This window comes from Trachemys scripta, chromosome 3 (genome assembly GCF_013100865.1).
Source record: "Trachemys scripta elegans isolate TJP31775 chromosome 3, CAS_Tse_1.0, whole genome shotgun sequence".
Lineage (NCBI taxonomy): Eukaryota > Metazoa > Chordata > Testudines > Emydidae > Trachemys > Trachemys scripta.
In genome coordinates, this window is record NC_048300.1 from 197,925,082 (window position 1) to 197,951,235 (window position 26,154).

Genomic DNA, 26,154 nt, shown 5'->3' on the forward strand with positions numbered 1-26,154 from the left:
CTCAAGCTGCCCACGGTGACACGCAGGAGTCCGAGATCAGGAACATTCGCTCATTTCCCCGCGGCCGCACAACCAGAACACGGGACCTGCTGCTGCTCTCTATTGACTTGGCCTGAATTTGAGCCGATTACCTTGGACGAAGAGGCTTTGGAGGTTATGACCAATCCCCTGAGGCTTTCAGTCCCCCCATTTTCATATCAGAAAAATAGCTACAGCCCTTTTGTCTTTCAAACTCATGAAACTATTCGTGTGAGAGCTAGGGGTTATTTTTATGGCAGCCGAGGGATAGAGTGAAGAAGAGGATCTATACATTGCACTGTAATGGACCAGTGGTCTAGTTAGAGCAGGATCTTGTCTCGCCAGGGGTATACACTAGATACTCAAGGAGGAAGGTGCAAGAAACCTTATGCGGGGGTAATTCTGGAATATAACTCTGCCCTGAGGGAGTTTCTTGAGGACCTGCTACCCTGCCCTCTGGTAGTTGGTTTATGTGCTGGGGCAGGAGGGGTTTTATAACAATACTCTCATGAGCCACAGGCCCACGCCCATTTTTTGAATCCTGAGAAGCTCTTGGCCTCAGCATCATGTGACCATGAGTTCCACAGGCTCGGCCTGTAAAAGGAAACACTTTCCCAACTCAGCGATTTTTTTTCCCCAAAAAGGAGGGGGAGGGGGTTCGGTAGCTAACGGTACCTTTCTTGACCAAGATTTGAACGGAGACGTTTGGAATTTGTGACCCAAAACACAATCCGCATGAGACCACTGCTGTGTCCTGCCACCACGGAGGTTTATTAAAAAGAAAAAAAAAAAAAAAAAATCCACAATCTGTTATGGAGGCATACAGTAGAAAATAAAAACCCACCAGAAACCAGGGGCCTGAGGGGGTTGGTCCATTGGAGGAGGACAGCCGGATGGAAGGCACTTGGAAAACAGGATAGGGGCAGGCCAGGAGGGGGAGCCTTTACTGGTTGCGTTGAGCAGCCTAAAGTGGAAGGTCCTCCTTGATCAGGACGCGCAGAGGGCAGATCCTGAGGGACCCGGGCGGTGTATCAGGCTTCGGGTTGCCCACGTAGAAATAGGGGAAAACCTCGCCACTGAACTGCTCATGGAAGGTGTAGATGTGGCTATTCTGGTCAGCGTCGTAGAAGGAGAGCTCGCCCTCGTCGCAGTCCAGTTCCACCCGGATCCGCTTGAGGTCCCGGAGCACCGTCTCCGACCTGGCCGAGTTGGAGGCCCGGCACATCTCGCTGTCCGCGCCCTGCAGGCGGTAGATGTACCAGAAGCCCGAGCGGGCTTCGTGGTGGAAGTTCCACCGGCGGCCGCCGCGCTCCTTGGCCACGCCCACGCGCCAGTTCGTGAGCCCGCCCAGGTCCACCTCCCACGCGTGGGAGCCCTTGGAGAAGCCCCGGGAGCCCAGGACGCAGGGTGCCGAGGAGAAGCGCTCTGGGTTGTCCACCAGTAGCTTATAGCTGCCGTTGGTGATGCTGGTGAGGTTGCTGGAGACGGAGAGCCAGCCCGCGGCGGAGTTGGGGTCAAAGCTGAAGGGAACTGAGAAAGGAGATTTGTCAGGTGCCAGGAGCGGCCTTCGGAGCTAGCGTCGTGCTGGTGCAAGGTATAGCCCAGGGCAAACACCCCACCTGCCAGACTCCACCACTCAACCTCTCCCCCAGCCCACCCCTTGTGTCTGGGGAAAGCCCCAGTCCTGACTCATAACCCCCACCAACAAGTCCCTCCTCAGAACAACCCTTGCTAGAGCGTCCACAGGGAACACCAAGTGGCACGTGATTCACACTGCTCCCAACTGGCTGGGCACCATGCACCTCCTATTGTCTGCACGACTCCGGCTCTCCAGCCCGTCTTTAACATCATCAGCCCGTTGGGGCAGGGGCTCTCCTTGGCTAGACATTTGTACAGCCCCTAGCACGGCACCGCTGTGGGTGGCCAGGCATTACTGCAATGGAAGCGTTTGCCACGCCTACGCCCTGCAGGAAACGCTCCCACCTAAGTACATCTGATCTCCCTAGCAGCTCAGAGCATTAGTACAGGGTACCACCGCCTCGTTTCCCAGCCGAGCTGGACAGCTGGAAGGGACACAGCCCAGTCACTTGGGGAGTCCGGAGCAGAGCTGAGAACGTGACCCCGATCCCCAAGTCCCAGAGCAGCGCCTTAGCCACAGGCCATCTCCCCTCCCTCCCTCCCAGCTCTAAACCCATGCCAGTGATAAGATTTCTAGGGCCCGTCCAAATGACACTCCCCCTCCCGCAGAGCTCAGGGTTTTTTTCCTATTAAGTGTTTCAAAGGGCAACACAGTCTCCGCCTTAATTCTGTTTTACCCGTTTTGGGCATGGGAATGGCCGTCATTTTTTTAGAAACTGGACGAGTTTTGGGCCCTCCCCCGAGTAGCTCCCCGGCTCGGCCTGCAGCGGCAGTGAAGTCTGCGCACCATCGGCGCTGCTGGAGAGAGTTACCCGCTATGCCAATGGCGCCCGTGCAGAGCAACGGCTGTTTCTCAGGAAGGTTACAGCCCGTGGCCGGTGTGATCAGACCCTGGGAGGTCTTGTTCAAGTCCTGCCGGGTGAACTTGGATCTGCCCCGAAATCAACGTTTCTTAGGCCGGGATGGTCACCTTCCATGTCCCAGACAGCGTGGGCCATGTGGGGTCGGCCCTCGACAAGCCTTGCCCAGGGGCCTCTCCCCAGCTGCAGCGTGCTCCCTACTCTGGTGTGACTCCTGGAGTCAGTGGATTACACCCAGGATGAATCTGGCCCGTAGGGATTTTTACATGCTCTTATTAAGCCGCCCCGACGCCACCATCCCCACTGTGACTCGACTCCAGCCGGCTCTGGCTGTTCACCCCCTTGCCCAGACAATCTGATCCTACTGTGCTAACAGGAGCTGCCTCCCTTCTCTCCGCCCTGATCGCTCGAAGCCACCAGCTCGTTGCAGGGCGTGAATCGGGCAGACGGCCCCTTCCCGCACCCAGCGCTGTCCCAGGTGCAGTTGTGGAGGGGGTTTCTGAGCAGGGGCCTTGCCTCTCCTAGCCCAGATTCACCATGACTGGCGGGCTCCTTGCCTGGTTATCATGACAGGAGCATGTGTGCAGAGCACAGAACAAGCCACATATGGTTAACCCCTTATGTGCCAAAGCAACAGGCAAGGACGGACCTGAGCTTGAAGTTCTGGGCAAGGTCCCCGACCCCAAAGCTCTCCCTGCACATCCCCAGCTCAGCCCCAAAGCCGCAGATGAGCTCTGCCAATACATCTCGGTCCTGAGCAGCAGCACCCCCTGGTGGAAACCCCTGATATAACCCTGCAGTTATCCCATTTCATCTTCAGCTGCAGCACCCCTGGCTAGCCTAGAGTGTCCCTAGCCTGTCCCTCCATCTCTGCCATTGCACCTCTCAAACCCACAGCATCCCCACCTCCTATGCTCGTTATGAGTCCCACACATCACCCCCACCCCAATATACTCAGTAGAAGGCAGAGCTAAGCTGCCGGGCACAGAGAAGAAAGCCTCTCTGGGATGGACTGATGGTGGCACTGGGTAAGAGATTAAAGCCCAGGACCTCCAAGGGAGCTTTCGCTGAAGTGCTTCCAGATCCATGCGCAGGGCCAGTGAGACAGGCAGAACTGCGGGATCTCCATGGGTGGATGAGACGATGGTGTTTGGAGGAGGGATTTAGGTTTATTAAGCACAGGGGACCTTTGGGGTCAGAAGGAGACGATACAGGAGGGACGGGTTTTGCTCAAGTCAAAACGGACCCAGATTGCTAGCACATAAAATTAAAAGAAAGTCAGGGGAGTTTTTAAACTTAAGGGTGGGGAAGCCAACAGATGCCGCCCTTGGGGAAGGATTTATTAAAGACGATACTTTATATCCGAGTGAAGAGGAGAAGAGAGAAGATGACAGAATACTGGTAGGAACGGAAGAGAAACAGTCAAAGGAAAATGTCCCATTCAATTACATCACATGAAGGCAGACAACTAAATATTGACAAATGTTCTAAGTGCTTGTATACAAATACAAGAAGTCTAAATCCTAAGATAAGTGAACGTGAGGGCCTGGTATTAAAGGAGGATATTGATATAAGCAGCATCGCAGAAACTTGGTGGAATAATTTTATTTCATGTGACACGCTGATACTAGGGTACAAAATATATAGCAGGGGTCTCAAAGTCCCAGGCATCTGCGATCTGAAAACCTCCCCCCTGCGGCCTGCAGAGGAGAGACGCAGGCAGCCACGCTGCTGGCAATGTCTGCTGCTGGCACTGCTCCCCGCAGCTCCCATTAGCGGTGGGAGAGGGACAGAGACAACATCACTAGTATCTGACATAGGAATGAGAGTAGGTCACGCTGATGTGGGAGTGGCACTATAGGTGAAAGAATCTACTATGTGAAGGAAACCGTACCACAGACTCTACAGATAGAAATTCCATGCTTGAATAATAAAGAGAGTCTAGCAGTAGGAATATACTACTGACACCAAAGCAGGATGGGGCAGTGATTGTGAAATACTCAGGGAGATTAGAGAGGCTACAACCAACCAAACACAGAAAGCCCAATAATAATGGGGGATTTCAACTATCCCCATATTGACTGGGTACATGTCACCTCAGGACAGGATGCAAAGATACAATTTCTACACAGGTTTCAGAGTAGCAGCTGTGTTAGTCTGTATCTGCAAAAACAGGAGTACTTGTGGCACCTTAGACTAACAAATTTATTTGAGCATAAACTTAAATTTGTTAGTCTCTAAGGTGCCACAAGTACTCCTGTTCTAATTTTTAGACACTATCAAGGACTGCTTCTGGGAGCAGCTGGTCCTGGAAGTCAAAGGGAGAGGCAATTCTTGATTTAGTTCTAAGTGGTACACAGGATCTGGTCCAAGACGTAAATATAGCTGAACCACGAAGTGATAGCAACCATAATGTAATTACGTTTAAGCAGCCTTCTAGGGTTGAAAATACCACAGAAGCATTTAACTTCCAAAAGGGGAACTGGACAAAAATGAGGAAGCTAGTTCAACAGAAATTAAAAGACAGCCACAAGAGTGAAATGCCTACAAGCTGCATGGAAACTTTTTAAAAATCACCATAATAGAAGCTCAAACTATTTGTTATCCCAACAAACAAACAAACCACTAATAAGAGGACCAAAAAAATAAAAATGCCACCATGGCTAAACAGAGTAAAAAAGGAGGNAGAAAAGGGAGTGGGCACCTGACTGAAAGTGCCAATGGGAAGGCTAGAACTTGTTAAAATGAGAAAGAAGCTTTCCCTTTGTCTCTCTGTTGTTCTCTCTGAGCTGAAGAGACGGGAGCAGCTGGAATGCTGTGTGAAGTTTGGACCAGGTATGAAAATTCATGGTCCATACCTAGAAGGATTCATTGGGACAGGGCATGTTTAGATAGACGGGATTAGGTTTATTTCTTTTATTTACTGCAAGGCTTGCGGACTCCTCCGTGCTAACCCCAGATGCTTTTGTTTGCTTTAAGCTGAACCCCCAAGAAAGCTATTTTGGATGCTTAATTTTTGGAATTGCTCTTTTAAAATCTAGCAAAAGCTTCAGTTCCAGATGTATTTTTTTTTGTTTTAATCAAATTTACTTTTTAAGATCAGGATTGGATTTTTGCTGTATTTAATTTTTAGAATCCTTGGGGGGCTCCCACCTTCTGCACTCGAAGTGCCAGAGTGGAGACTCAGCCTCACAAATCCCAACTGAGGAAAACAGAAAGGAGCATAAACTCTGGCAAGGCAAGTGTAAAAGTATAATTAGATAGGCCAAAAAATGTATCTTTTGCTAGTTCTTGTTAAACTAAACAGCAAAAAAGTTAAGTCCATCAGAAGCAGGAAGCCTGCTAAACAACCACGACTGAAATGCTAACGGAGCACTCAAGACAAGACCAGTGCGGAAAAGCTAAACGAATTCTTTGCATCGGTCTTCACTGCAGACGACGTGAGGGACATTCCCGCACCTGAGCCCTTCTTTTTAGATGACAGAGCTGAGGAACTATCCCAGACGGAGGTGTCAATCGAGGAGGTTTTGGAACAAATCAATACATTACACAGTTATAAGTCACCAGGACCAGATGTATTCACCCAAGAGTTCTGAATGAACTCGGATATGAAATTGCAGAACTAACAACTGTGGTATGTAACCGATCGCTTAAATCGGTCGGTGTCAGATAACTGGAGGGTAGCTAATGTAATGCCAATTAAAAAAAAAAAAAAAAAAAAAAAAAAGGCTCCAGAGGTGATCCTGGCAATTACAAGCCAGTGAGCCTAACTTCAGTACCAGGCAAATTGGCTGAAACTAGAGTAAAGAATAGAGGAGATCATGCTGACACATAAATGAACACGATTTTTGAGGGAAGAGTCAACACAGCTTTTGTAAAGGGACATCATGCCTCATCAATCTATTAAAATTCTTTGAGTGTGTCAATAAACACATGGACAAGGGTGATCCAGTGGATACAGTGTACTTGGACAAGGTCCCTCACTAAAGGCTCTTCGCAAACTAAGCAGTCATGGGGTAAGAGGGAAGGTCCCCTCATGGATCAGTAACTGGTTAAAAGACAAGGAACAAACGGTAGGAATAAATGGTCAGTTTTGACAGTGGAGAGAGGTAAATAGCAGGCTGGAACTGTTCAGCTTAGAAAAAGAGATGAGTAAGGAAGGATATGAGAGAGAGAGGTCTATAAAATCATGACTGAAGTGTTATTTACTCCTTCTCATAACACACAAGAACCAGGGGTCACCCAATGAAATTAATAGACAGCAGGTTTAAAAGAAACAGAGGAAGTATTTCTTCACACAATGTGCAGTTAACCTGTGGAACTGGTTGCCAGGGGATGTTGGGAAGGCCAAAAGAATAACTGGGTTCAAAAAAAGAAATAGATAAGTTCTCGTGGAGGATTGGTCCGTCAGTGGCTGTTAGCCAAGATGGTCAGGGGCACAATGCCGTGCTCTGGGTGTCCTAAGCCTCTAACTGCCAGGAGCTGGGACTGGCCAACAGGCGATGGATCACTAGAGAAAGAGCCTTGTTCTGTTCATTCCCTCTGAAGCACCTGACACCAGCCACTGTCAGAAGACCGGATACTGGGCTAGATGGACCATTGGTCTGATCCAGTATGGCCATTCTTATGCATGTCCCACTGCCCTCTAGTGGATAAGATGAGGATCTGCATGTGTGGAAGTCTCGAGACGGGGCTGTCTCTCTAGCTCAAACTGAGCGGAGAGTTGCGCTTTCTTCAGTTTAGCAGCATCTGGAGTCTGTTTATGCAGCACCTAGGGCTGCTCCCTGTAACCCACTGTTCAGGGTGTGTTATTCTCCGCAGATTGGGGACAGAGGAGGAATCGGTTACAGCTCCCAGCCAGCGGGTTTGGTCAGGCTCTTAGCTCTGCGTCCTAAGACACAAACCAGCCTGGGTTACACGTGCCAGTGTAACAACCCCACATCCAGGTCGGCAGCAGGGTTTAAACCCACAGCCTTCAATGCCACAGGCCTCTACCACCTGAGCGAAACAAGTAAATGCATTAGCAGTAGTAGGCTGTTAGCCTCCAGGTGGACCAGCCCCAGTAGCTTTGAAGGCATGCAAAGCTCCATGGTGCTCCCAGCCCAGAAGTCTGAGCAACCCTGTGGTTCTAAGTTACCCGGTGCATCGGCCACCACCTGCCCGCCTCACTCACTGCCCTGTGTCCTCAGCGCCTTACCTACTGTAATGATGTCCAGCATCTTCTTCCACACGTCATACTGCAGCGACCCCAGGAACTTGGGGACGTCAACCAGCATTCCCGGCGGGATGGCTTCTGGCTCCTCTGCTGTGCAGGCAATTCTGGGGAGATGCGGGAGAAGGTTACACGGAACCCGTCGGGAGAGGCCATGTTCCAGGGGTTTACCGCAAAGGATCGCTTAAGTTGGGGAGGATGTTCTGTTCTGCCTGCAGGTGACGGTTACAGTCCAATGTCCCACCACTGAGGCCAGGAATAGAGATCCCCAAGGCACTGCTGAATCAGGACAACCCTCAGTTCTCAGGGTCAGCCCAGCACGAGGCTAGGGGGCACTGTGCTGAGGGAGGGGGCGTCTTTCAAACTGGGCTTTGAAACCAAATCCTCAGGGATTCCACAGCACTTTCCCTGGTGAGATTCCAGCTTGGGTAGTTACAGCCTGTCTGCAACCGTCCTTCGTTAATCTGGAGACGGGACCCTTCGTTTCCAGGCCTGAACGGCTGCCTAAGGTCATTCCCGGGGGCGGGGAGGAGCAGAGCTGCAATTCCTACCTCGGGTACTGGAGATTAGTTCAAGGCCCAACATGGAGCATGGGAGGGTGAGATTAGAATGGTTTCAACCCCAATTTCGCACCCCAGGCTCCTCTTTACCCCATGCGATTTGTAAATTGCTCTGGGACCTGAGGGATCACGAACTGCACTGTCAGAGGTGCTTGGCACCGGCAGGAATTGCTGGTACTCTGCAACCTCGAAAACAAGGATCTCTATGAAAGTACCACCTCCATCTATTCGCAGCCATACGTATCCCGCAGCGTTTTCATGTCCCCCCGCAGGAAGGTTTCGAGGTGGGGTCTGTGTCACGGACAAAGCCGTTTCACTCGGGATTGGGAACGCCACGGGACTTGGTTTAAGAGGGCCGCGTTTGAGCCAATAAACCCCAGCTATACATTCAGGATTTCAAACGCTCAGGAACCTACCTGCGCTTGCGGTTCTTGTGTTTCTGAAAGAGAGAGAGACGTCGCACGTTAAACCCGCACAAGGCGCTTTTGTAACGATCAAAGGAACTGACAATAGTGGGCAGAAACGTGCCCTGGAGACTGGGCTGTTATGCACTGGAGCATCTGACTGCACAATCAGGGGGGAGGGGCGGTTTGCTAGTCTCATGCCCAGGTTTGGGGCAATCCAAAGTGCAAACCCCCCACAACAAAGCCACATGCTTCTGAGCAGGTTTCAGAGAGACTTTACGTTGAAAATGTGATTGTTTTGCCCGCACAGCCCGGAAGAGCTGCCGACTCACAACACAGGCAGGAGACAGGCAAGGTCTCCTTTCCCGGTTGCATCCCATTCCCTTCTAGTTATTCCCTCCCGTCTCAGTCCCTTCTGTAGCACACTAAGGGCTTGTCTACATAGGCGCCGACTCTGTGAGTGCTCCGGGACTGGAGCACCCATGGGGAAAAATTAGTGGATGCTCTGCACCCACTGGCAGCCAAGCTCCCCCCTCCCCCCCCCCACACACACACGCCCCACCTCCTCCTCCCCCCCCACCCCAAGTGTGCCGCATCCCCACTCCTCCGCCTACCTCCCAGCGCCTCCCACCGCCAAAGGCGGCACTTAGGACTTTCCAGGAGGGAGGAGCAGGAACACGGCATGCTCAGGGGAGGAGGCGGAGAAGAGGACGGGCCAGGGTGGGGACTTGGAGGAAGGGGGTGGAATGGGGGTGGTGCAGGGGCGGGGGTGGGGTCAAGCAGCCGGGAACAATGGAAGTCGGCGCCTATGCTTGTCTACACTTGACCCACTCCAGCGGCGCAGCTGCAGCTTCAGTGTAGACACTCGGGGGTTCTCCCACTGGCGTAGGGGACCCAGCTCCCAGAGAGGCGGTAGCTAGGTCGATGGAAGAATTCTTCCATCAACTCAGCGCTGTCCACACGGGACTCGGGCTGGCTTACCTACGTCGCTCGGGCGGTGGATTCTCTCGCCCCGAGCGAAAAAACTGGGTCAATCTCATTTTCTAGTGCAGACCAGCCCTAATGGGTTTGCTTTCAGCCCAGGCAATTACACCCTTCAAATATGGGGACAGATCCTCAGCTAGTGTCAAAGGAGCTCCATTGAAGTCCATGGCTCCATTGAAGTCCACAGTTTACCCCACTTTGTGAGGGGGGTGGGGGGACACGACTGGCTCACAGTTTTTATGCTCCATAGCCAAGCTGCATGTATCTAGCTCTGGGAACCCTCTCGCTCCCTGCAAGTCAAGCCCCCCCCCCAGCCCTTAGCGGCTCTGGGCATTGTGTGTCCAAACCCTCTCCGATGCACCAGCGTCCTTGGGGGAGCCGTGTTCGGAACGGACGTCAGCTACCCAGAGCCATAGAGAGGGACCCACCACTCCTTACTACGGGAGGCTTCTGCCCTAAATTACAACAGTCATTCTTCGCTGCCACCTCACATCAGCGCTAGGTCTCCGTGCCCTGCCCGCGCCCCATTAAGCGGGATTTCAGATTATTGTTCCCAGACAAATTGCAGCTTATGCCCTGCCTTGGTCTCCAGATCCTCTGTTATTTCTCGGGGCGGGGTGGGGGGGGGAGGAGGAGTAAAGGTTCCCACACAGAGGCCCCCAGTGGCTCTGGTAACCTGTGGTTATTTGGTCCCAGGAGAAGCAGGCGGCTGCATTAGCTATAGCTGAAGACTAACAATGACCATGTGTTAACCATTGCACTGCTGTCATTTGAGCAGAAACCTCCAGCTCCCCTGGGATGTGGGTGGAGCTTTGACAGTAGGCGGAGCTAGGATGTTGTTTGACCACTCCCCCTACCCACAACTCCCCCATCTGAGTCAGGGGGGCCAAGGTGAGCACTGCAGGCATAGGGAGGAGGGTGGCATTACCCTGAGGAAGGAAACGTCGTCCTCCGTCAGGTCAGCCTGCAGCTGGTTGGCCTCGTGCAGCAGGGCATCGCTGTCCTCCGACAGCTTCTTGATCTTGTCCTCGATCAGGTCCCGCTTGTGCCGGGCCTCCTCGTGCAGCTCCGACAGCACAGCCTTCTCCTCGCCCTGTAGGAACTCATGCAGCTTCTCAAACTCCTTCCTGATCTGATCCTCCAGCCTGGCCACCTCCACCTGCCCGGCGGGAGGAAGAGCAGGACCATAGCAGCGACCTGACTTAGACCTGGTGCTTCCCACCCCCAGGGGGTCACTGCACCCAACACCCCCCACAGGGCAACAGGACTCCACTCTAGGACAGGAAGGGAAGAATGTCACTGCCATACAAATAACTATCTGGGGGGCCCCTGCCCCAAGGAGTTTACAATCTAAAAAACTGCTCAGAGTTTTTCCAATGACTTTTTTTTTTTTTTTTTTATAATGAAAAAGTCGGTTTTGTCCAAATCTTGGTTGCACAAAAACCGTCTGAGGCTGAAGAATCTTGATTTTTCAACACAAAAAAACTGAAAGCAAAAATGTGAGTTTTGTGTTTCCCGGGTGGAAAACATTTTGGGTTTAGGCACCAACATCCCCGCTGCCCGGTGGGTGCTCGACCCCCCACCCTGCCCTCGCCCCACCCACCCACATTCTACCCCTTCCCCAAAGTGCCTGCCCCTATTCCTGCCCCCTTCCCCCAAGTCCCCACCCCTGCCCCGCCTCTTCTCCACCTCCTCCCCTGAGCACTCCCTCCCAGAAAGTCCCAAGCACCACCAAACAGCTGTTAGGCGACTGGGGGGGGGGGGGGGGCGCGGTGGGTGGGCGGGGGGGGGGCGGGGACCGGGGGGCACCGGGGGGGGGGGGGAGGAGGCAGCGAGGAGGGGGGAGCTTGGCTGCTGGTGGGTGGGGAGCACCCTCTAATTTTTCCCTGTGGGTGCTCCAGCGCTGGAGCACCCACAGAGTCAATGCCCATGGTTTAGGGCCCCCTGGAAAAATTGAAAAGGGAAGGGGAGAGCTGAAAACCCAAACGGGAGGGAAGGGAGTTGAAAGCCCAAATGAAAACGTTGCAATTCAAAACCCAAAACTGACATTTTTCCCCTGGAGAGAAAAAAAAAAGGGGGCTATTTTGATCAGCTCTGCTAAACAGGGCACAGGGCAGGAGCCCCGTTGGGCTGACGGGGAATGAACGCAGAAGTGGTGAAATGGCTTAATTAAGTTCCCCCAGAGTCTGACAGAGCCAGCAGCTGAACCCAGACCCTGAGCCCCACTCCCCGACCCCCAGTCCCCAGGGCATGCCTTTGCTCCCACAGGGAACCCACATTATGGCTTATTCCTTTGGACACCAGCAGAACCTCACTGGCCACCATCCCCAGGAAGAGCCATTGTCCCAGGTGGGAACTCCATGGTCCCTTGGGTTTCCCAGCCGTGGGCCAGAGCTCTAGAGACCGGCCAGCATTTCCCATCCAGTACCAGCCTCCTGCACGGAAAGCAGCCTCCGCTACCACTCAGTCCATTTCAGAGCCAAGGAGCACTCCAGGGTAGGGGAAGCTACAGACCTCCACTGGGCTTGCAATAGTTAAACCAGCCACCCAGCCCAGTGGCCACCCAGCCCAGTTCTAAACCAACCATTCCCAGGGCTTAAGCGCGCTGGAGAATGATGAGCCACACGGGATGAGTGCCCCACAACACCAGCAGCTCCCCAGCCCTGCCTCTGCAGCTGTAACCCCCCCTCCACACACACACACACACCCCTCCCCAATACAGCACTCCCCACTCCCTCCTCAGCTCAGCTCCCCCAGAGTTCTCACAGCAGCAACTGGCCTCACCTCACCGATGTCTCCCCCAGGGGAGTTTGTTTTTTCCCTCCCCAGGTCACCAAACCTGGTCCACAGGCCTCCAACTGCCCAGGACCCTCAGAGGACAAGGCCAGGGAGAGCCCCCCACATCCCATCCCATCCCTGGGCAGGGTGTCCCACAAGCAGGCGATTCTCCAAGGCATGGAGGGCAGCTGGAGGCCTCTCTGCCATTGCAAAGGAATGAGGGATCAGGCACCCGGTTCCCGTTTGTGCCTTTGGGAATCTCTCCGCCTCCCTACACCGTCCACTGGGGGCAGTTTCAGGAATCTTCATTGGGGGCCTCTGGTACGTTCCTAAAGATCTCTGTGGCCTTGCCCAGGCTTGTCGCGAAGGGATTAAGAAGGGCAAAGCCCAGGGCTCCCAGCTGCTTGGTGGGCTGCAGCACACGTCAAACAGTGCATGTGCCGGTGCACTCCCTGCTCCCCTGTTACTCCTGCCCCCACCCTCCCAATCCAGAGTCCTGACCCCAAGGCGCAGCACAGACAGGGGCTGATTCTCCCTCCTGCGACCCCAGCCTGCCACCCCACAACACTCCTGCCGTTATGTGGGATTGCTGGCACGGGATGGGGCAGCGTTCCACCCCAGAGATGGCTGCATTTCTGCCACGGGAGTGTGATCCACTAAGTACAGTTTGCAAAGGGCCTTTGGATCCTGCGGGATGAAAGGCTCCATTGAGAGACGTTTTCAAACAAGGCCCAGCCTCAGGCACTGGTCACACAGGGAGAATTGGTGGCCCTGGGCTGTGGCATCAACTCTAACTCATGACTCTGCTGCCAGGCAGAGCTGGGCGGGGCTGAGCTGTGAGAAAGACTCAGCAGCCAACTCCCTGTGGGTTGGGCCCCACAGCCAATAAGGCCAGTGGCAGGTTTGCGATCGGCTAAGACCCCCTTTGCAGTGCCTGTAGGGCTATCTCCCCGGATAGGGACTGTGCAATCCGCCAACCCACCTCAAACTGGCCGTTTACCTGGTTGTGCTTGGAGATGGACTCATACGACCGCCGGACTGCCCCAAAATCCTTCACCTTGTCCCGCAGGGAGTTCTCCATGTTCCTCCACTTGGCCTGCAAGGAGATGCTCCTTATATAGCACGTTCCTCAATGGCAAGCCTTTGTCAGGGACCCCTTTTATTTTTACACACACACACACACACACACACACACACACTCTTTCCCCCCTCCCCCCCCAGCCGTGTGAAGTCACATCAGCTCATTAACTGTTCCCTCTAATTTTTCCCTCACGCATGTGTGGAATTAATTTTGTCATGTGCATCAATACGGAGCTGATGTCACATGTGGTAGGAGCGAGGCCAAGGGGTTCAGAGTGTGGGACGGGGCTCAGGGCTGGGGCAGAGGGTTGAGGACTCCGGCTGGGGGTGCAGGCTCTGGGGTGGGGCTAGGATGAGAGGTTTGGGGTACAGGCTGCCCTGGGGATAAAACAGGGAGACAGGACTCCCCTCAGCTCTCTCCCTCCTCAGCAGCACCTGGGCTAGGGCAGAGAGGCACCTCTCCCCCAGCCGCGGCAGGGCCAGGCTGGTGCCAGCAGGGAGAGGCATCTCTCCCCACCGCAGCTCTGAGCGCCTCCGTGGTGCTTAATAGGCTGCTCCGTGGCCATGTGGCTTAGAGGGAACTTAGCTCATTAACAACAACAAGTTGCATTTCGCTAGCCCTTTCCCTCTGGGGACCTCCAAGCACCTTACAAACATCAGCTTAGCCTCACAACACTCAGGAATCTAAACACTCCGGCTTCAGTGTGTAAGACAATCCCTAAGACACTGCCCCTGGGGGCAGGTGAGCCAGTGAATGCCTCTTGCAGGGTTTTCTGCCCCTTCCACTGAAGCATCTGGTCCTGGCCACGGTCCGAGACAGGACCCTTGGCTAGAGGAGCCCTGGGCCTCAGCCTGTCTGGAAATCCCCATGTTCCCAATGCTGATTCTCCCTGTTTTGCAGACAGGAAGCGTCCAACGAGAGGGTGAGTGACTCACGCCTGCTCGCAGCACGGCTGGGATGAGAGCGCAGGAGGCTTGACTGCCAGGGCTGTGTCTCAACCACTAGGCCATGCTACCCCCCCTCCCTGTGCACGGTCAGTCGGGTTTATAAACAGATTCCAGAGCCTGCCCAAACGGCTGCTGCCGCGTTTGAATTAAGGCACGGCCCCCTCCCAAGTGACTCCCTCGGCCAGTGACGACAGCAGCTCCAATTTCCCTTTTCCGGCTGGAAGAGCAAAACCACTGTCTGGAGATCGGCCCTGCTGCCCTGTTCCCCGGCTCGTGACTGGGGAGAGGCTCAGAGCATCACTGCTCTGCCACAGTGTCTCATCCTTCCCCCATGCCAGTGCTAAGCACACTTCACTGTCCTTGCCCCGTGGATCCCATTCTCCAGGCGTGGGGCCATGGCAGGATCATTGCTGGAGATGGGGCCATTCACTGTCCAAGGACACACAAACGGTCTCCAGGCTGGGGATAGTGCAAGCTGGACCCCATGCGGTCCCATTCCAGAGCTCTCTCCAGCTCCTGCCATACCGCTAAACAGGGCAAGCGACCGCCCTGGGTCTCCTGCCTGGGGACTGGGCAGGCAAGCCACACGGCAGGCCGGCTTTTCAATGCATCCCAGCCACCGGGCGGTGCAGAGAGGAGGGGAGCCGGCAGAGCAGTGAAGCAGCACCCTGACAGACAGGGTACCTTGGAAACCGAGCAAGAGCAGAGAGACCTGGTGCCTTTCACTCAGGCCTGTCCCCCCAAACACAGTCACGCTACAGCTGGCTGCCTGCTTACAGCCGCCCCTACTTCCTGCTAGTTATTAAGGGAAGCTCCATCAAAATCCCAGTCCCGGGGCCGCAGGCAGTTAGCATGTAAGGCAGGGCTGCACATGCATGATATTCTGCAAGGGGGGGGAAGCTCTGTGCACCCCCCATCTGAGGCCCCCACTCCGCGCAGTAAGATACACCTCCCTCTGGGCGATCCGAGGTGCAGTCCACTCCCATCGTGGAAGTGCCACTGGGTGCATCCCTGTATCCCAGCCGTGCACATCCCTGTATCCCACGTACAACCGGACCCGGACCACACATGTGCCCCCAGGCCATGGGGTACCCGCCGAGGGCAAATCCCTCGTGCGTGCAGTGCAGGGTCGTCGTGCACGCCAGGTGTCCACGCCGCCCGGCACACACCTCCGGGCGCACACCTTCCCCGGCACCACACTCCCGCCCTCGCACGCGTCTCCCCTGCACGTCCAGGCCCGCGCATTGCTCGGGGCCCGCGCTGCCCCCGGCCGCTCACCCTGTAGTCCTTGGCCGTCTCCGCCACCGGCCGCACCTTGTGGCCCTGGTGTGGCTTGGCGCTCTGGCACAGGGCACACACCAGCTCCTTGTCGTCGTGGCAGAAGAGCTTGGCCTCCTCGCGGTGCAGAGCGCACAGGGCGGGCCCGGCCGGGGCGCCCCGTCGGCTCTCCTCCCGCAGCAGCATCTCCACCAGGTTGTTGAGCGTGTGGTTGACCCGCAGCTCGCCCAGCGGGGCCAGCTCCTTGCACACGGGGCAGGCGTGGCGGGGCTGGTGCTCCCACGAGCGGCTCACGCAGGCCCGGCAGAAGTTGTGGCCGCAGCCCAGGGTCACGGCTTCGCGGAAGGGGTCGTAGCAGATGGGGCAGAGCAGCTCCTCTTTGAAGGTGGCGCCGGGGCGGGAGGCGGCGGCAGAAGCGGCGTCGGTCTCCATGGCCCTGCAGGGGGGGCAAAAAGGAGTCAAACCGGCGCAGAGAGAAACACCCCGACTGGAAAAACCGCTGCGGCTGCTGCGATCCCGGCCGCTGACTCACGGCGGGGGGAAGCCGAGCCCAGCCCAGCCCAGCCCCGCCGGCGGCGCTGAGTGACGCGGCGTCAGGCCAGTGGGAGCCGCCGCAGCGCCGCGGTGGTGGGCGCGGCCGGGAAGGGGCCGCGGCTCCCGGCGCGGCGGGGGGGATCGGACTGTCTCTGCCCCGGGCTCGCTCCCTCCTGCCACCCAGGGGGGCTCGGGGAAGATCCGCCCCCGCGTAACGCCCGCCCCCGGATCGCAGGCGCCCGCCCCGGCTGCAGACCGGCCAGCGCCCCGTGCCGGGCGGGGCTTTACCTGGGCTCGGAGCAGGCGGCGGGGCCCCAGGCCGGGAGGCACCGTTTGCAGCAGCCCCGGGCTCGGCGCGGCCTGCGCGGGGGCCGGGCGGAGTCTCCGGGCATCGCTGGGGCGATCGGACCCCGGGAGAGAGGAGCTGCCGCAGCCGGGTCTTTCCTTTTATGTCCCTGGGCTGGAGCCGGGCTCCACCCCTGGCCGGCCCCTCCGGGGCTAGGGAGCGGCTCCCGCAGCCCACGCCAGGGTGCGGGGTGGGAGGTGCGGCCCGGGAGCGGGACGGGCCGTGGCTCGGATGGGGGCGGAGGATGAGACAGGAGAGTCGCTTTCTTCCAACCCTGAACAAGGAGATTGCTCAGAAAAGGGAAACAGACTTCGCTTTGCAGCAGCTCTGCAAGGCCCCCCCCCCGGGCTGAGACCCCTTTCCGCACTGCACAGATCAGGGCCGCCCAGAGGATTCAGGGGGCCGGGGGCAAAGCAATTTCGGGGGCCCCTTACATAAAAAAAAGTTGCAATACTGTAGAATACTATATTCTCGTGGGGGCCCCTGGGGCAAATTGCCCCACCTGCCCCCCCCCACCTGGGCGGCCCTGGCACAGATCCCCAGAGAGACCCCACGGGTCTTGTCGCACTATGATCCGTGTGTGTGTAGGCTAGTCTTTGTCCCTGGGCCTGTGTCTGTTGCCCTTTGCACTGGCCTTGAGAGGGGCCGGAGTTGGGTTTATTAGTGCCATAAATTAATGATTGTCCAACCGTTTGTTACCTTCCTAAATCCATGCTACAGGGCCTGGCTGGTGGCAGTGCTCGGCTACCATGGTCTGAGACTCACAGAGCCCACCCAGCTGCAGAGAGCCAAAGGGGATGTCACCCTAGGGGTGGGCAAACTTTTTGGCCCGAGGGCCACATCGGGGTATGGAAATCGTATGGCAGGCCATGAAGGCTCATGGGGTTGGGGTGCAGGAGGGGGTGAGGGCTCTGGGGTGGGGCTGGGGAGGAGGGGTTGGGGGTGCAGAAGGGTGATCTGTGCTGGGACGAAGGGGGTCTGGGGTGCAGGCTCCGGGCAGCACTTACCTCAAGCAGCTCCCGGAAGCAGCGGCATATCCCCCATCTGGCCCGGCAGCTCTGCATGCTGCCCCGTCCACAGGCACTGCCCCTGCAGCTCCCATTGGCCGTGGTTCCCGGCCAATGAGAGCTGCTGTGGTTTCTGGCCAATGAGAGCTGCCAGGGGCGGCGTGCAGAGCCCCCTGGCTGTCCTTACGCGTAGGAGCCGGAGCGGGGACATGCCGGCTGCTTCCGGGAGCTGTGCGGAGCCACGGCACACATGAGTGGGGCAAGCCCTGGACCCCGCTCCTCAGTGGGAACTCAAGGGCCAGATTACAATGTCTGAAGAGCCAGATGTGGCCCCCAGGCTGTAGTTTGCCCAGCCGTGTGCTAGCCACATCGCTCCCTAGCAAATTGATTCCTGAACAGGAATTACTCATTGAACTCACCCCATGATTATTTTTGAAATAGGGATAAATTTGCGTACGCTGTAAGCTTCTTACGGAGAATTTGTGAAGAGGAAAATGGGATGGATGCACAGCCTAAGTTATTCCCCATGAATTATTTGCTTGGCTGTAAAGATAAGTTCTTCCATACACCCACATAACAGCAGGTGTTGCCGACCCAATACATTCAAACATTGTGAGTCAGGCCCCCAAAATCATGAGATTTTAAAATAATCTGGGGGATTCTTTTTATTTGCCTTATAGTTTTTGAACCTTTAGGGTGTCACATTTTCGAGCAGGAAGGACTAGACATTTACCATTTTTAAAATGAAAGCAGAGATTCTCCTGTGCTCACGTGACTCCAGGAGCTGGGGCATTAAGAAAAGCCCCAAGCATCACGAGACTTGTGATAAAATCGCGAGAGTAGAAAACACTGCGTTGGGCCTGATTCTCCATTGTCTTGCACTGTGTGTTCTCATTTGCGGCTGTGGAAAGTGAGGGTGAGAAGATTTCACACCCATGTGACTCTGGTGTAAATGACAATCCAACGTGCAAGGTGGTGGAGACTCAGACCCTTGTTTTTACATCTCTTGGCTTCCCAGTGCATCGTGTCTCGTCTGTATTTTTCTTATTCAGACTGTAAACTCTTCAGGGCAAAGACTTACGACACTGCCGAGTGCATTGCTGGTGCTTAATAAATATAATTAGCTACTGGGGCTACCTGGAGCCCAACCAGCATGATGCCAGCAGGATGTGTGGTTGCATTTTGTGTGTGAGAGAAGCAGATGTGTGTTTACTAGGAACTGGATTTACTCATTCCGCCTCTACCCTGGGAGGGTAGCATCTTTCTATCACTCCCCAGCCAAACCATGTACTGAGCAGGGAAGTTCTCGATCCTAGTGTCACTCCATTTCCTGCGTGATTTGTATGCAGAGTGCCCAGCCCCTGGATGGAACAGCAGTGGCTAGCATGGGGTACAGATGGGCAGAAGACGGTTTGCCTCTTCGCGCTCTGTGTGCCATATGCTGTAGCTTCCTGGTCTCCATCAGCAGTGGTTGGGAGTGGCTCACATCTGGCAGCAGCGAGGTGGCCACTGTGCTGGTATCACTAAGCACCGATCAGTGGGGTATCTTTGCAAATCCACAGCTCTGATTCCCCATACTCAAAGGGGCGGGGGGCTCAGCGGGGGTTCTGTGCTGTGGGGAGCGGGGCGGGGGCACTCTCCCCAGCCCACAGTGCTGGCCCCGATGCCCTGTGATGGCGCTATGGGGCACAGTGCTGCAGGGAGCTCAGCAGGGAGCGTCGGGGGGCTCGGCGGGGGCACTCTCCCCAGCAGGCAGGGTTGTTTGACCACCTCTGCTCCAGGACTGGCACGGACTATCCCCAGGAACGGGACTCTGCATTGGGTTCTCGGTGTTTGTACCACATCATGGCAGAGTGGGGGCCAATGGCCAAGCTTGAGAACCACCAGGGATACAAACTGATGTTGGGAGCCCCAGGGACTTCCAAGACCTGCCCTACATGGTAGCACCTAGAGACCCAGGCCTGGTCTAGACAACACAGTTAAATCCATGTAAGACCGTTTACGTGGACCTTACTATGTCAGTGTCTACACTACAGCCTTGCTCCCCACGATGTAAGTGCCCTACTCCACTGACATAACTCCACCTCCACGAGAGACGTGGGGCTTGTCATGGTAGCTAGGGCGATGCAGTGCCCGTGTAGACACTGCGGGTCTTACAGCTGCTGTTGGCAGGAGCTGTGAAATGGACAAGAAAGCCAGGCAGCTAGAGCTGGGGGGCTGGCCCCTGCTCCCAGCTAGGAAAGAAGCCGGAATGGCTTCCCCCGCGGGCTCCGGGCTGGGAATGTTGACTGTCTTGTCAATTTCACGGGTGAGCTGTGAAATTGACAAGTCTGCCCAGAGTGTGTGGGGAGGAGGGAGCGAGAACTCAGGGTAGCTGGACCCTGCTCCCGGCCCTAGGCGGCTTCCCCTGCTCCCAGCGGGGAGAGGGTGTGGGGGCAGCCCACCGAGAGCCCAGGAGCCTGTGGGGCAGCCGGGCTCCCAGCAGGGAGCTGCCAGCGGAGCTGAGGGACCGGGCTCTCAGCTCCCCACATTGCCTCTCTTAGGCCGGTGAAAGTGCTCCTGGGGGGGGGGGGGGACGCGCACCACCGACCCAAAGAGGGTAGTGTGAACATGCATCTCCGCAGGCTGTATGTCAACCTACTATAGGTCCACTTAAGTTTCTAGTGTAGACATACCCCCCAGGCCTGATTGTGCTAGGCACAGTCCAAATGCACCGGGCGCGGGGGGGGGGATAGCCCTGTTCCCAAAGACCTTATAATCTAAACAGGCATCACTAACCTCATTTAACAGATGGAGAATTGCAGCCCAGAGAGATGAAGGCCCCGTTCCACAGAGCTACTTAGGCTCCTAATTTCCACTGAGTCCCAGGTCAGTGACTTAACCACGGGGTTACCCCCATTCCCATTGCTCTGGTCTCTGGTTTGCTTGTCCCCACATGTCCATCAATGCTTGCGCTGAGTGGCTGCTGTCTCAAGAATTCTCATAGACTTTAAGGCCAGAAGGGACCAGCATGATCACCTAAACTGACCTGCATATGGCAGGCCACAGAGCCTCACCCACCCACTCCAGTAATAGACCCCTCACCTCTGGCTGAGTCACCGAAGTCCTCAACTCCTGATTTAAAGGCTTCAAGTTACAGAGAATCCACCATTTGCACTAGTTTAAACCTGCCAGTGACCCATGCCCCTTGCTGCAGAGGAAGGTGAAAAAACCTCCAGGGTCTCTGTTAATCTGACCTGGGGGGGGGGGAAATTCCTTCCCAACCCCAAATGCAGCGATCAGTTAGACCCTGAGCATGTGAGCAAGACCCACCAGCCAGACAGCTGGGAAAGAATTCTCTGTAGTAACTCACCAGAGCCCTCCCCTTGCTACCTGGGGATGAGACACGGCCACCCTGCCCCTGTGCTTACATCGCAAATCCTCCAGCCTGGCCTTGGGCTACTTGCTCATTTCTTGGTACCGAGCTCCCTCCTCACCATAGCAACCCACAAACAAAAGTACCGCAGTGTTCCACAACCCTGCGGCTTCCGCCGGCCAGGAGACCAGTGTGCGTTGGCCCACACCCTGCAGCCAGGGGCCTGCTGCTCAGTAGTGAATGGACCTGACCCTGCGGACCCGTACTCACAGGAGTGATGCTCTCTCATGGGAATAGCCCCACCGAGGCCTGCACGGTTATTCCGAGACAGCTTTTAAGTGGGAAGACCCCTGAGCGTGTTCTTCTCGTCCCTTCGCCCTCTTGTCCTGTCCACCAGCTGCAGCCGCTCCCCAGCTGGCACGGGCCAAGCGAAGGATCAGCAGCAACTCCCTGGTATTTCCGCACATCAGCCAGGCCTTTCTGCACAGCGCGTGGGCTCTCGCTGGATCTCTTCAGGCAGATTCCTCCCGCTGCCCTTCTCTCGCTGCTCCACCCTCGGTTCTCACTTCCTTCCTTTGCTCCATCGCTGGGCTCCCTTGTTCTTGCTAGTCATCCCCTCGGCCCTGTCGCACAATCCTGCCCTTTCCTGCGAGTCCCTCTGCCCGGTTCAAACTGCAAAGAACCCCCAGCCTCCAATGTTCCTCCCCGTCTCTTAAAGGGGCAGTGACTGGGTGCTGGGAATCGGCAACTGAACCAGCACTCTGGGAGCTAGTCCGGGATCCTGTCTTTATCCGTGCGGATGGAGAACCTGAAGGGGCAGTTGGTGTAAAGGTTTGGCAGGCTCAGAGATGGGGGAGATATTACAGCGCCTGGCCAAACAACAGAAGGAAACACAGACCTGACAGACCTTCCAGTCGTCCCACCGCTTGGAGAGACAGTCCTTGTTCACCCGGCAGGCTGAGCAACAAACACGCCTGCAAGAATTGATAAGGGAGCAAACCCAGGTGCGGCAAGAGCTGCTACACAGCACGATGAGTCCACGGCGGGGATCGGCAGTCGGCCTCAGGGGATATGCCTTGGCAAAAGGGGCCGCACAGATGACCCATTTTTGGTCACGTTTGAGAGAGTGGCTGTGGGGGCAGGATGGCATAAGGGCAGCTGGGCCCTATGGCTAGTATGCTGTTTAACAGGATAAGATCATGTGGCCTATGTGGCTCTCAGGGATGAGCAAGCAAGGGACTATGAAATGGTTCAGGTGGCCATCCTAGACTAGGTGGGCCCTTTGATGGAAAAATTCTAGCAAAAACTTCGAGCCACAAGATGGACTGGGGGATTGTGGCCCTGGGCATTTGCTCCAAAGCTGCCAGACTGGGCCATTCGTCAGCTGAGGCCAGACACCCAAGGCATGGCCGATATTATGCACACTGTCATTTTGGAACAATTCCTGCAGAGAATACCCGGGTATGGGTGAGGCAGCATCAATCCATCACCCTAGAGGGGCAGCTAAAGGAAAAGAGGAGTTTGTGGAGATGTTCCCAGAGGGGGTTAGCCGTTTAAGGGTTTGGATTCAGGAAGGAAGACCGGCGCACGAGTAAAGCTTGAATGTATACATGGGGATAAGAACCTCTGCCCTATGGTACAGGTGCCCCGAGAAGTTCAGGAGAAGTTTAAATGGAAGTGGGTTGGGGTAGTGGCAGGGCTGGCCTCAGGGAATATGATGCCCTGGGTGAATTTGTTTTTTGGTGCCCCTGGTGCCTGCAGGCCCCCCATCACCCCTGCACCCCACGGGCTCCCCCCATTGCCCCTGACCACCATGGGCTCCCTGGGCTCCCCACCCCATCTCCCCTGGCATCCACGGTGTAACCGGAGTCCCAGGGGAGCCAACTGAGGTCACTCAATTAGGATGAACTGCAAAGAATGGGGCAGGCAATCCCCAAAGCTGGTGGATATTCCAATGCTTAGATTTACCAAGCCAGCACCAAACAGCTTCTGTAACACCTCACTGGTTACCCAGAAGCCAACAACCCAGTTCCCTTAAAGTAACCCACCCTCAGGCTCCACCTAGGCACCCAAGTCAAATATGACGAGGATTACTGAAAATCTTATTCATCATATAAAAGAGTTCTACCAATCCCAAAGGATTGGACACATTACCTCCCAGGTTAATGAATATTCCAAATCTTACCCAAATACACACTTACAGCCAATTCTTATTAACTAAACTAAAATGTATTAAAAATGAAAAGAGAGAGTTGGTTAAAAGATCAGCACACGTACAGCCATGAGTACAATTCTTGAGATTCAGATTCATAGCAGAGATGGTGAGCTTTGTAGATGCAAAGAGTTATTTTAGAAATAGTTCATAGGTTATAGTCCAATGTTCATATTCAGGGTGGTCCAGTCAGGACTGGGATTCAGTCCTTATGGCTTAGGCTTCCCCGGCATGAAACCTCAAGCAGATCTGAGATAAAAAGGATTGGGACCCAAACATCTTTGTACAGTTTCAGGCCTTCTTGTGACAGCTCGGAGTCCTTCGGCGAACAATAGGCAATCATGTGGACTTTTGAAGTAGATCTATTTCCTAAGCATCACCGGTAATTATCTACACAGATTAACATAAGGCAATTGCCCGTTTTCCCACCGTCCGCAGATGGTTTGCTATATATTTCAGAGAGAGATGAATACAGCGATAGCCTATGTTTACAGTTCATCTCAATGTTAAGATGTCCTTTTGATCTCTGAATGAACAGAATACAGCACAGACAGGGGCTGTTTGATTACATTGTTAACCTTTCACAATATAGATGTAAATACACAAAACCACAAACATTATCTACCAAAATGTCTTTAAGGGTTGAATTTGAGTCATTTATCCTGCTGGATGCTTAACTTCCTAGTCATGCATCACACACGGGCTCCTCACTCATCGCCGGTGGGAAGGGCAGCACAGGGGGGGAGTTTCTGAGCCGGGGAGCCCCCGCCCCTGACTAGCATGCCCGCAGGAAGGGGGGAACACAGGGGCTGTCTCTCTGGCTCTGCAGACACACACCCTGCTGCCTGCATCTCCCCGCCAGGCTGGCAGCTCTGGGTGGATCACCTGCCCCCTACCCAGAGGTTCCAGCCCTGGGCTCCCTGCACTCACCCCCACTCTGACAGCCCAGGCCCGCCAGCTTGCAGCACACAGATGGTGAACCCCCTGCCGACCACGGTGCCCCGGGCAGTCACCCATGTCATCCACCCCTAAGGTCGGCTCTGGGTAGTGGATGGGTTGCCCCACCCCCTCTTGTTAGATGCAGACTGGAATTCCTTCCCATTAGGGAAGCAAAGAGGTGTCCGGAAACCCCCGAGGGAAGGAATGAAACCCAAGGGAAGGGAAAAGAGCTGTTAAACTTCGAAGGGCTGGGAAACATAGACAAGAGAACGCAAAATAAAGGGAGCACCCCGAGGGACGAAGGGGGAAGAGAAAAAAGACAAGGAAATAGTCTCACGTGATAAAAATAACCTGAGCTCCTTAACAGTGGTTGAGAAATTATCGGAGCTTCTATCTCTGGAAAGCCGGGGGGGGTGGGAATCCCAAGAGCAGTTGGAGAGTTGGGGTCACCAGCAGGAGGAGAGCACCAGCAAAGCAAAGCAAAGAGGGCGAAAACGAGGAGTGTGGAACCCCAGGGTGCCCGGGTGTGAGGACCTGTGTGGGTGGAGAATGGACGGACCCTACAAAGGGATCCTAGCTGGCTGAAGTTGAGTTGTGGGTCCAGCAGCGTGGAGATAGAAACACCTGGGCGGGAGGTGGGTGGCAGAGTGCTGCAACTCTGCCGCTGAACCAGCGCTCGGATCACTGTTTAACCGGGCAGACCCTCCCCAGGGGCCTGGTCCGGGAGAGGGGTTCCTGATGACCAGGTCAGATGGGGGCTGGGTAGCTACCCAGCTAATTAGCCCATTGACAAGGAGGCTGGACAAAAGGGCAAAGGCAGGAAGTGTGAGGGGAGAAGCGGAAGAGAGAGACAGGCCAGTGGGGCCTGAGACAAGGGAATTCTCTGGGAGGAGACACCTTTGCTGCCCTCCCCTTTGGAGGAGGGGTAGTAAAGCTGAAGGATCGTGCACATGCACTAGTATGTAGGTGGTGGAGTGACACACTAAATAAATGGCACGGTGGCCTCTATGCAAGAGAAGGTCTCTGGGCGGGTCTGGGCGAGGCAAAGAGAATGGAGCAAAGGATGCCCCATCACAGGGCCAAAATCTCCTTCTTGGTCTTTGGACAGCAATAGGGGGGAAAAGAACACGTCACCATACGGACTCCAGTCGTCTCTTCGAGGTGCCCCTAGTGGTCCCCCGAAGCAATGCAGCTGCCACCCTGGCATCCACGCCCACCATCTCCCCAGAACACTGTGGTGGAGTCGCTGTCATGCTTCAGGCCAGTCACATTCACGCCTTTTCTGCACAGCTTTGCGCAAGTGGAGTTCTGTTCCTCGGAACGCTCACAGGAAGCACATGTCCAGCCCACACACTAAGAAAAAGGGCCTCGTTTGTGAAGAAATTGCTCATAACGTATTAGGTGGCTGGCTCGAATCTCTGGGTTTTTTAGTCGACGGATCTAGCCCTGTCTTTCTCTTTTATCATCACAGCGTGCTTTTTATGAATTCATTATTATGTACATGACAGGATTACCGAGAGGTCCCATTGTACTGGGTCCCGGACACACACATGGCCAAAGACAGGCAATCTAACTACACAAGCCAGGCAAAGGAAGTATTATTATCCATCGTTTACAGATGGGAAACTGAGGCACAGAGCGAGCAAGTCACTTATTTGATTCCATGCTGGGGGCAAGGGGCAGGGGGAGACCTGGCAGTTGCAAATGTGCTCTCTAGGCATTTGACAAAAGTACAGTGGAGCAAAATCCAGAGCTGGACGTGTCAATTTGATTTGAAAGCAAACAAACAAAACCAAGCCAACTATCCAGTCTCTGCTGAAATGTGGTCTCTGATTACCAGAGTAACAGCTCAGGATGAGAACCTGCAGAAAGCAGCTAATCCTTATCAGCACAGGGTGGCCGGAGCAGCATCTTCTCAGCCCCTATCACCGATTCAGGGGGAGCTCTCAGTCCTAGGTGAGATTTTGTTTAAAGACATCAGGGTGACGATCCCTTAAAACG

General features: G+C 55.2%; 1 protein-coding gene across 2 annotated transcripts; it reads right to left on the reverse strand.

Annotated features, from left to right (window-relative positions):
- Positions 1 to 766: 766 nt before the first annotated feature.
- Positions 767 to 16,761, reverse strand: TRIM35 (tripartite motif containing 35). Of its 2 annotated transcripts, none has more exons than XM_034766796.1 (7): positions 16,583 to 16,761; positions 15,761 to 16,196; positions 13,455 to 13,550; positions 10,605 to 10,835; positions 8,705 to 8,727; positions 7,714 to 7,835; positions 767 to 1,548 (listed from the first exon to the last, which is right to left on the reverse strand). In XM_034766796.1, the coding sequence occupies exons 1-7, from the start codon at positions 16,684 to 16,686 to the stop codon at positions 983 to 985; spliced, it is 1,578 nt and encodes a 525-aa protein (XP_034622687.1). In that variant the 5' UTR covers positions 16,687 to 16,761; the 3' UTR covers positions 767 to 982. The 2 variants fall into 2 exon arrangements, with proteins under 2 accessions (XP_034622687.1, XP_034622686.1); XM_034766795.1 differs by having other exon boundaries at positions 15,761 to 16,199; positions 16,583 to 16,759.
- Between the last annotated feature and the right edge of the window lie 9,393 nt (positions 16,762 to 26,154).

Bases quoted from the DNA above. Each gene is read 5' to 3' on its own strand.
- TRIM35 (XM_034766795.1), bottom strand. From the start codon at position 16,686: ATGCCCGGAGACTCCGCCCGGCCCCCGCGCAGGCCGCGCCGAGCCCGG. The intron at 13,551-15,760 runs GTGAGCGGCCGG...ATCTCCTTGCAG, and splicing joins AGACGGCCAAGGACTACAGG to GCCAAGTGGAGGAACATGGA. The intron at 1,549-7,713 runs GTAAGGCGCTGA...CTCCTTTCTCAG, and splicing joins GCTGGACATCATTACAGTAG to TTCCCTTCAGCTTTGACCCC.